This window comes from Bidens hawaiensis, unplaced genomic scaffold, assembly GCF_021521415.1.
Source record: "Bidens hawaiensis isolate Kalapana, Puna unplaced genomic scaffold, B.hawaiensis_p1.1 tig00020676_1, whole genome shotgun sequence".
Lineage (NCBI taxonomy): Eukaryota > Viridiplantae > Streptophyta > Magnoliopsida > Asterales > Asteraceae > Bidens > Bidens hawaiensis.
The window spans coordinates 306,239-317,913 of record NW_027493175.1 but is presented as its reverse complement, the minus strand read 5'-3'; the positions used below and the strand labels follow the sequence as shown (position 1 = coordinate 317,913).

Below are 11,675 nucleotides of genomic sequence, written 5' to 3'. Positions count from 1 at the left end.
TTCCTTTTATAAAGTCTGGCTTTAACTAACAACAAATGTAACTTGTGTTTCGTTGACATTATCAGAATAATACCGTCAACTGGGGGATGATTATATTTATGATTATTATCTCAAGTGATGAACTTTATATTTAATTAAGGTGATTATGTCTAGTGTTTTGGATTAAGAATGTTGCTTTTCTTTTATTTATTTTTTAAAATAGCACATGATAGTTTGCATTCGTGAACAGTTCGTTAACAACTTTAATTCCTTAACGAACGAACACAACAATAATTTCCGTGCGGTTAACGTTCATTAACAAGTTTAGCGCTAAACAAACGAACATGAACAAGGCCTCGTTCGGTTCGATTATTAAAATCCAATTTTCCATTATAATTATAAATTTATAAACTTTGAAGTAGGCAAAATATGAAAAATGTTATATGCATAGAAACTAAAAAGCCTGTGTAAACCAACGAGTTATAAATCCAAATGCAATGAATCTAAGAATTAGAAAGTAAGAGAGCACATAAAATATTAATTTGACAGGGTTTTTAATCCACTAAACATGTGAACTTTTTATCAAACAGTTGGTGTGCAATATTACAAGTCAAACATTAATAAAACCAAAAGGGTTACCTCGATTTATTTACAGTCACTGGAATTTGGGAGTCTCCGCCGGCTTTAGTCTCTCTCGGTTGCCGGTTAAAATTTTACCAATTTTTATTATTATTTCTTTTGAATCGTAATTTTATTTCAACAATCAGAGCCCAAGGCCCAAAGAATACAAAAGCACCAGGCAAAAAGCCCAGTCACAAACAACAAAAATTAACACCACTGGCACTTACAAGTTACAAATAGAGGTGGACAAAAACAGACCTGGTTCCGGACTCAGACTTGGAACTGGTTCTTACAGGATCAGACCCAGTGGTACGAAATGGGTTTCAGTCCATCATAAAAATGTACCCGGAACAAAACCAAAACCTGACCTGGCCCGAAACCCGATAAAAGCCCGAAAACTCCGGTCAAATACCCGAGCATATCCGAACCGTTTCTTGACTTTTGTTGACCATATACGAAGTTAGTTTCAATCCGGTTTCGGTTCCTGAAAATACCAGATTTATACATCTCTACTTACAAAAGCAACATGAAAATTTATTTTTATACTAGTCAAATAACATATACATCATACATGGTACTGGGTTACTATTTGTTAACTAGTTGTATTAAATTATATTAGGGTATTAAAGTGATAAACATGACTTATTTTGATGGGAAATTCACTGGGTCATATTTACGGGCTTATGTGTTAACAAATTGTATTATATTAGAGTATCAGACTAACTTATTTTACGTATAATAAGTTATGTTTGATGATAAGTCCACTAATTTATTGACATGATGATCTTATTGTATTTATGTTACATTAAGTCATTGTTGCGGGTCTTATTATGTCTTAATAACTTTTTTCAGATTACACCAAGTTACCTCACTACTAGAAAATTGACAATACTAACAGGCGTAATCCGTCAGTAATACTTGGACGATTGAGCGATCAGCAACGGATTACACGAAAGTTCAAAACATTATATAAATAGTTATTGGTAATCCCTAGGTGATTATCAACGGATAACCAATATAGTCTTATACAAAATAAAAAATTTTCGCAAACAAATATATACTTACGGAACTATCCAAGGGGTAAATGAGTAAATCCCAAGGAATAACCGTTGGTTGGCTAACATATGAGATTTTGGATTAGATTTTTTATCATGTTTTTTTTTTTATCATTGCCAATTGAAATCCATATTCGACAATCATTTCGTTGTGAACCCGTGTGTAAAAAGATAAGATTGCAGAGAAGATTTCAACCCAAACTTCTCAGGTGTTTGTCATTGGGAACCACGCTGCGACTAATTGTTCGTAAGAAATGACTAAGTAGTATTACCTCAACTATTTTCAAATAAGTATAAAAAAAATAATTTTGGTTTTGAAATGTAACAATTCTCTTCACTAACCTGTTTATTTTTCACGTGTATTACACACGAACCTCCTTGTTTGGTGGTAACTGGTAACCAGCTTGTTGGAATTTGCGGTAATTCTATTAAAAACCACTATATGTATCATGAAGGCCAGGTCAAGAATATATGTTGATTTAAACGGTAACGAGCTTTGCTATAAAATAAAAACGATTACAATAAAGTGCAGGCAAACGGGCAATAAGTTGCGCCGCAACCCCCTTTTGAATAACAGGGGGACTCTCTTGGGCCTCTCTTCTTTTCTTTAGTTTTGCATCCACTTGTTCATCGAGTTAGAAATCGTTGCAAGCTTCTCTTCCATGCTTGATACTTGGATGATGGTACGATTATCGGGGACACTAGAGAGGTGGCTAAAGCATTAGATATTATTAGGGGCGAAGGGGCCTTGTTTAGGTCTTGAATTAAACGTTAAGAAAACCAAATTATTTTGGCTAACGTGCAATGGGGTGAAGGTGTAGGATGGATTTTTCCCTTGCGGAATTGGAAGGTCGGTACTTGGTGTGAAACTCCTTGGGGGCGCTATAAGTCGGGATGCGAGGTTTATCAACAATTTGGCTATGAAAAGGGCATCTAGTGCCGTGGAACTGATGAGTTGTCTCCCACGGCTTCGAGACCCCCAATGTGAGCTTTTTTTGCTTCGGTCATGTATGGGAGTCGCAAAATTTTTTTTCGGTCTGAGAACGTGCCACCCTATATATGTGGAGGAAAGCTATTTCTATTTTTGAAAATGGCATTCGAGGGGCGATTGAGGACATCTTGGTTTGTGGGGGTCCGCTCTTCGGGGATTTCCAATGGAGGTTGGCATCACTTCCGACCCGTTATGGGGGGTTGGGTTTATGTTCGGTTGATGATGTATCTACATATGCTTTTGTGGCTTCGAGAGCACAATCATGGAGTTTGTAGGACCGCATTTTCGGGGTTGTGATATTGATGGGTTGGACTCTGATTATGGGTGTTCGATGGATCCTTTTACGCACTTCACTTCCTGATTTTGATTTAGCGGGTTCTCTATTAAGGGCATCGCCCACTAAAGTCCAACATGCTTTAGCGAGTTCCTTATTTAGTGGGATCTTCTAGAGTTTAGAAGTGAAGTTTGATCTATCTCCTCGGGCTCAGGATTTTCTAGCGGCCATCCCCATTAAAGGTTGGGCCAACATATGTCGAGGTTGGAGTACCGGGCTATCCTTAAATACCGGCTAATGATCCCTATGTTTCCTACTGATGAGCCTTGCCTAGTTTGTCGCAACGTCTGTTTGGATTCTTTTGGAGGTAATGCGGTGCATTGCAAAGAATTACTTGATTTTAAATACATACATGATTTGGTTATGGATGTCCTGTGTGATGTTCTTAAACGGGCTGAGATTTTTACTAAAAAGAAGGCCCATGTTTAACTTTCTTATGGATCCGCTTGAAGGGAGGTCCACTTTAGGGTCAACTGATATTCTTGTGTTTAGGTGGGCATGGGAGAAACATACTTGTGTGGACCTTACATAAATGTCTCCTCTTGTTGGGCTCAAGGACCGTGGGCTGTGGGTCAGGCTATGTTGAAGGTCAAATTGGGCAAATTTGTTAAACACGAAAAAAGTTTGTTTAGAGAATCAACATATTTTTCTCCCATTTGCTTTTAATACATTTGGTTTTCTAGCCCCGGAGGATGTGAATTTTCCTAGCAGGGTTCAGCGCGTCGTGCATGATACTTTTTTCGGCCCCTAAGTCCCGAAGCTTCGTCTTTAGTATATACTGGTTTTCCACATGCGGTCATGGATCATTCACATGTGTTTGTGGCAACCCCTTATGTGTTGGTTGAGACCTCAGCATGTTCACCAATACTAGTTATGTGGAATGGGTTTGAATGTGCATGGTTAATCATGTTTTCAAAATACGTGACACATTTGAAAATCTATGTTGCACAAAAATTTATGTCGGTTTCAACATTTTCGCAAACCTACAATTAATTAATGTTGGAGTATAATAAAAAGTCTTGTTTGCTCTAGTGGTTAATGTATTTTTTTAACATCCACTCCAGAAGATGTTAAAGGTTCAAACATTTGAAATGTTTCGTACTTGTATTACATAATTACATCCAATCTTCATATTATTTTAAATTCTATCAAAATATGCATCTTGTTTAATTAACTTATTTATTATTTTATGTAAATTCACTAATATTTAAATTAAATTATCTTTTTGAATGGCAAAACCACACATCCATAAATTCATAACATTTGCTCAAAATGAGACTTAAACTCTAATTATCTGAAAGAGACACCTTTTTAAAACACCTTGATACCATCGGCATTCAAGCTACAAGCTCTTTAGTAATCTTCTTCAACTTATATTCTATTGTTTTTAGTTACATATTATTTTATTAAAACTTTTGTTTTTTTAAATTATGTTTTTTAATATAGAACTTATTGTTTTTTAAATTGTGTTAAATTCTTTTTGAAAATAATATAATATATTGTTTCTAGTTATTTCTTATGTTATTTAACCTCATTGTTTTTTAAACCAAATCAATCTACTACTCTAGTAAAAGAATACGTACTTTTGCCACTTGTCACTCTCTCAATCCTCCCTCATCCTTTCTTCTATAACTCAAATTTTCAAAAAGAATTATATATTATATTGTTCCCAATCAAAAAAACTGATTTTGGATTAATATCTGCCGTTAGATTATTTTGAAACAAAATTTGCAGCAGTTTAACCCCACTACCTAAAATTTTGCGGTACGTGTTCTGAGCCTTATATAAGAAACCATTTATGAATCGTCACAGCATTTTTCAGACGCTGGAGAGGAAGAGCAAGATCGAGGCTGAGCGGACTCTTCAAGAAAATTAGCGACATTAAGGTACGATTTAATTGCATATACAGTCAATTAGGGCATAAACAATGCTATTCTTCTTGTATGCCTGTTGTTTTCATTGTCACTATAATCTTCAGCAACAATTTCTGTAACAGGAAATTAATGACCTGCTAATTGATTTCAAGCCAAGATATGCATCTCAGTTACTACCATAATACATCTCGCTTGCATTGGTTGAATTGCATTCTATTCAGTTTGCCCTTAAATTACATTGCTCATGTCTCTATTAACGGTCTGCCTGACTAATAATTTGGTGTGTATATATTTTATAAATTGATCAGTTATATCATTGTTACGTGTTTCTGGTACTGTGATGTATTGTAAAACAAACTTTGTTTGATGTAAACTTATTATATGCTAATAAAATATTCATGTATATAACGAGCCTGCAGTTTCTCTTTTCCTTTTTCTATGTTACTACTATTATTACTAATTACAGCTTTTCCTTGAATGATTCGTCGGTTAGTGAACCTTAGCAATTAGCACTCCCTTCATGCTTGCACCACATTGTCATTATTACCCTCCATTGGATGGATTGGAGCATCTTATTTTGAAGATGAAAGTGCCAAATTGGTATGTAGCTCCTTATTATTTAATCCATTTTAGTTTAATATTTTTAACTTCTTAACTACTTATTCTTTTGTAGACACCAATAGCTCATACAAAGGCTTGGAAAACTGTTAGTTACCTGAGTGTAACGTGCATTGGTTTCTAATTCAAATATTCTTTTGTGTTTAATTAGTGTTTGGAAAAACAAGTCTTGTCTTGATAAAATAAGCTTATACTTAGGGTTTCATTATATCATGTTGGTTTATTTATTTTAGGAGGATGACATTATTTTATATTCTACCTCCTCTTACACTGTTTGTTTAGAATAAATAAAGTGTTAGCCAAATACCATTCACCATTTTAGATGCAGGCAATTGCAAGTAATGAGGGGATTCAACTGATAAGTTCTTTGTATTGTGGTTATATTTTGGAATTTTTAATCACTTGAATAGTGGGTGTGCTCAAACTGGCTTTAAACACGAGCGAAAGAGGCTTTAAAGTTGTGATCAAATTGGCTTCACACGAAGATTTGCATCATCTTGGATTGTTTTTTAGCAGGAGGCAATCAGATGCACCACAAGAATCACTTCAGATTCTGGATATTGTTTTACGGGCGTTACCTACCAATCTGTATGTCTTCATGTTCAGTAAAGTGCTAAATTTTATCATTTTTCAAACGGGTCAAGATTACCATTTTAGTAAGTAGATCAAATTATCATTTTTATTAACCTAGTCAGATTATCATTTTTAGTAGATCAGAAAAAAAAATCATCATTCTCACAAAATGAGTCAAATTTACCATTTTTAGTGAACGGGCCGAAGCTATCATTTTATAAAACGAGCCAAGCCTTTTGTTTTTAGTAAACGAGACAAAACTACCATTTTTAATTTTAGTGATTAGCATCTTTCATGGGCAGGTAGCATGCAGTTTTGTTTGGGTCAACACGAGTCTTCTTTCTCGGGTTAGGTTTCTTACACTACTGTAGACAAGCACGACTACTGCCTTCAGGCTTCACGTCTAACCTTGCTGTGCTAAGCTTCACCGGATGCGGAACATGGTGTCACCAACTCACCATGGGAAGGGGCTACAACTATGGCTTCTTTTACCAGAATAATACTGTTGTGATCATATATGCATCATTAGGTGATGATGAAATAAAAGGAATTATAAAATGCCTTAACATATTACACATGGCTATTGGTTTAGGGGTTATATTTTTTTGGTGAGTAGGAGTACAAAAGCTTAGTGAGTATCAATCTTGAAGCATCATAGACCAGCATTTGATCAGCCACTTGACCCGTCCTTGACTTTGAATGTGTACGGTTAACTTATTCGGATGTGATATGCTTATTTTTCTTACTACGATACATGTGTTTTTAAAGCATGTGTTTGAAAGTATTGGTCATGATTTGTTTCTTTTATATACAGACTACAACCAATCCCTGGATTTCAATCTAGGTATTGGAATTGCTAATTAATAAGGTAAATGACACTTTAGAAAAGCTTGCATCAAATCAATTCTCTTAGATTGACTTTACAATAGTCAAAGATCATTTTGAAGTTCGTTTTTCTAATTAAATGGGGAGTTTTTTTTGGGAACACCCTTGCAAAAACAGAGTCCTTGTGCTCAAGGTTTTGATAAGCCAAGTATCTGTTACTAGTAGTTTGGTCCCGCTTCGGTGTATGATTTTCCATTTTATATGGTCCTTGATCCATGAACCATGAACATGCCTTTCTTTAATTCTTTATGGTCCTAGCCTTGATCAAGTTAGGATCAAAGTTTAACATAGTTGTTTATAGTTTACAATTTAATTCATTTACTTAAATTTGTGTTGATACTAAACGTGTTATACTTGTATCTTAAAACACATATTGTTTTAGTTAAATGCAAATTATAATTTTGTCATTATGGCATTAAACTACCGGTCCACTGGATGGGTATAAAACTAGTTATAATGTGTTTAATATGATGGCAAAATTATAGTAATACAATTATAATCCAAGAAATATAATAAAACACTTTTAAGTATGCATTAAAAACTCACTTTAGTCAATTTTATACCAGTTTTGACCCGTTAAACAATAAAAGATTATTTTAATTTTTCAGTGTTCCCTAAATATAAATCAATAGATTATTTTAGGTAAATATATTTTAGGGAAGAAATTAAGGGTTTAATATGAGAAAACTATAATCACAATATTTTGTTTAATCTGATCAAATCATTTACTATGCTTAAATACCTGAAAATCCAAATTCTTTGATTATTTGGAAAGATGTACGATGACCATATACAAAAGCCAAAGTTAATCATTAATAATGGTTGGTTTGTACTTGAAAGAACCCATGTTCTCAAATGGACAATTATAAGTTGCCTATCAAGAGTTATAAGCAGACGCTGACTAAAGATATTTGTTCTTGATAAATAAAATTATTGATCAATACAACCACAAATGTAGTATATAAGAAAATTTTTTGTTATTTATATTTGTGTAACGTTTGCTTTGTAATTCATGTAATTTTAATGTAAATTGTAATTGTATTAACAACATATGATAATTGTGTTGTTTATTGTATTTTGCTTGATGTTTAAATTAAAATTCTCATCAATTCCCGTGTAATACACTCATCAATTCTCGTGTAATACACGGGTTTCAGACTAGTTTTCTTATAGTTATATATACTCTTGTTTTTATATTAATATTCTTGTAATTTATCCAAATTATTACGGCTTGATGTTATCAATAATATAATAACTTAGTAAATTGTTTGAAATTTCAATTTAGTTCATAGTATCATAGGTATGTTAATATTAGTTTCTTTTAGCTTACAAGTTAATGTTAAAAAAACACACTACTTTTCATACTTTTTAATATGACATGCTTTACCAAAGAAAAAAAAATTACAAATACGAAACCAAATATAAACTAAATTAGTTTATTCGCACAACCGAAGTTATGACATCAATTATTACGATCTTCAATTTAAATGACGTTAGGTTTTGAGTTTTAACAAATAATCTATTCTGACACGGAACAAAACCAAAAAATAGGCAATCGACTTTATAGATATTCCAGAATCAAAAAATACTTTTCGATCCACCAGTGTTGCACATACAGACATACTTTATGCGTACGCGTACTCTATGCCACATGTAAAATCGACCATGCGATTACTAATCATACATACTAAAACAGGTATATGCCGAAGTTTCGTTTTCAAGTTTATTACCATTCAAAAACCTGCAAACATCTGTCTATATGCATTTAATTCAACACAAACCCGAATAATTAAGACCTTTTCTTGTTATATTACACGCAGCAGATTATATACAACAAAACATAAATACACTTTTTATGTATAATAAAATTTAAAAATAGGACCACTAACCTGCAAGATAAGCCCCTAACTCCAAAACCAAGGTGGGGCTGTGCATGGGCGATCTACCGATCTAAGCAACACAGATACACAATCCGTACGTACATGCATCAAAATTAATTAGTTACCAATTAACAAGCCGCGGACGAACTAGTGAAGGGATTAAAAAGGTATGGTTTATGAGCAAAGGTGGTCTTGGTGGAGGCAGATTTGGTGTCTCCGATCTGTTCACACGATGGACACATGGTGAGCGTGGCCACGGGCAGCTGCATGTACACCTTTTGTGCTTTGAGTTGTTGAACTTCTTGCCGGAGTCTTTGGTTCTCGTCTGTTAATGTCTTGTAGCATTTCTTTAAGTACTCGCATTCAACCTCAGTTTGCTTCAGTTTCGTTCTTGATCCATTAGATTAAGACAACAAAAAGATTTCGTTGATCAGTCAGTTGATTTTATTAACAGTGATACGTGATATAGAAAAGGAAAATTGGAAATAAATAATCCCACATTCTGTGTATTGGCCGATAATAATCCCATCTTTAAAAATCATTAGCAATGGTCCCACTTTTTAACTATTTTTGTCTCACTGGTCCTCCGTTAAAAAATACTTAACGTCGTTATGTTTTTTCCCTAGTTTCAAACCGATATTTTAGGGCTTTTGATCGGAAGAACGATATGAGTCGACCGATGTAAAACTTATTTCGAAACGGTGTTTCAAATGGCTTGATTTTTGTTAATTGGAAATTCAAACACTCGAATTGAAACATTGTTTCGTCGTTTGGATCACCATTTCGAGATAAGTTTTACATCGGTCGACTCGTATCATTCTTCCGATCAAAAGCCCTAAAACATCGGTTTGAAACTAGGGAAAAAACATAACGATGTTAAGTATTTTTTAACGGAGAACCAGTAAGACAAAAATAGTTAAAAGGTGGTACCATTGCTAGTGATTTTTAAAGATGTAATTATTATCGCCCAATACACAAAAGGTGAGATTATTTATTTTCAATTTTTCTATAAAAAATAAAATAAAAAGTTTAATTTTGATATATTAAAGTTCATGGATAAAATAAATAATAATAAAAAAAACAGGAATTAGTCTTTAAGGCCAATTTTGTTGTAATATAATCCCTACAATCGTCTAGAATGATTAGACTTTCGAAAAAGTATTTAAACTGTTGACCCGTCAATTCTTAAATTTGTCAAAATTTGATTAAGTTACTATCAACTTTTTCCTTAAAATATTTATATGTAATCTTATATAGACGAGTTTAAAGGATAGAGGGGTATTATTTTAATTATTTTTTGACAAGTACATGTTATCCAAATAGGCGTGGAAACTGTAATATAAGAGAATTCTCATCCTATCATCTATCTTTAAACAAAAAATTACACTAAAATTGGTTTTATTTTTTCTCTTCATTTGAATTAAATAATACTTTTTATATATTTTATCATTGTCTTTTCTCTTTCCTTTACTCACAACCATTTTCAAAATATATTAAAAAATTATAAGAGATGAACAGTAATTTTTCAAATATACAGAAAAATCACTGTGTTTTCTAAAATATAAAAACTTTTCACTCACAACACCCTAAATCACTCTCTAAATTATAAAAACACCCCTCACATAACATAAGAGGTTGGATGAGAATGCTCTAAGCATTTAACAAAATTGCATTGAACAAATTTTCTCTGTTTTATTTTTACATATTTAGAGACGTTAATATGCAAAAAGTATATTAAGTAAATTTTTGTGAAAATAAGAGCATTCCCAACCCATCCCCTAAAATTATGTGAGGAGGGTTTGTAAATTATAGGGTGGGGTTGTGAGTGTAAATTATAAGGTGGAAAGAGAATATGTAGTGATTTTTTGTAAATTTTGGAAAAAGGTAGTGATTTTTTTGAAAATTATAGAGTGGATAGAGAAAACTATAATGAAAAATGTATAAAAAATATAAAAAATATTATTTAATTAAACAGGAGAGAGAAATATAGTGTTTTTTAGTGTAATTATATGATATATATGGATGTAGGGATAGGGAACGGGATGAGAATGCTTTAAGGTTAGCATGTTTATCTTTTTATAATATTAACCTAAAATGAAAAGAAACAATTATCATAGCAAAATAATAATAATAATAATAATAATAATAACAATAAAAGTAAAAAAGAAAACCTTGCCCTCCTGTTTTGGAACCAAACTTCAACTTGTCTAGGCCTTAGCTTTAGATCCCTTGCAAGTTGTTGCTTTTGTTTCTGCTAATATGCAACACCAATTAATCACTGTTACTTTTAAATGATGATGTAATTAATATGATTATGAAAGTATGATGAAAATAATAATAATTACAGGGTTTAAAGTTGTGTGATATTTGAAGGCCTCCTCAAGTAGTCCAGATTGAGCTTTAGTTAACCTGAGTTTCTTCTTACCATTCACACCACCATCATCATCTTCTTCACCATCACTAGTGTTCTCCACTCCTTCATCGCTCGCAACCTCTCTCTCCCTCTTCACACTAGCGTTAGAGAACGATGAACCGCCACACGAATCACCCGAAAGAGCCAAGGTTAGAGACGGCTCAAGAGGGTGATTGGAACTCGGGTTGGGTTTCATGTTTTCGGCGATGGATGGTGTCGGATTAAGGCGTAGTTCGAGTGCAAGTTTAGTGTTGGCAAGACTACCGTGGAAGTCCATGTGAAATAAAGATATGTGGATTGAAGTATTGAAGAAGAAAATATGTTAAGGTTTGAAAACTAGGAAGAATATGAAGAAAAAGAAGATTTAGAATACAAGAAATAATTGGTGGTTATGATTATTAATAAACAAACGTATGGATGCTAGAAAGACGAATATGGTGTGTGGGAAACAA

General features: G+C 33.2%; 1 protein-coding gene across 2 annotated transcripts; it reads right to left on the bottom strand.

The window, feature by feature from the left end:
* Positions 1-8,926: 8,926 nt before the first annotated feature.
* On the bottom strand, positions 8,927-11,675 carry LOC143561445 (homeobox-leucine zipper protein HAT22-like). 2 transcript variants are annotated; one of them, XM_077049531.1, is made up of 3 exons: positions 11,156-11,675; positions 10,982-11,064; positions 8,927-9,200 (listed from the first exon to the last, which is right to left on the bottom strand). In XM_077049531.1, the coding sequence occupies exons 1-3, from the start codon at positions 11,498-11,500 to the stop codon at positions 8,939-8,941; spliced, it is 690 nt and encodes a 229-aa protein (XP_076905646.1). In that variant the 5' UTR covers positions 11,501-11,675; the 3' UTR covers positions 8,927-8,938. The 2 variants fall into 2 exon arrangements, with proteins under 2 accessions (XP_076905646.1, XP_076905647.1); XM_077049532.1 differs by having other exon boundaries at positions 10,982-11,061.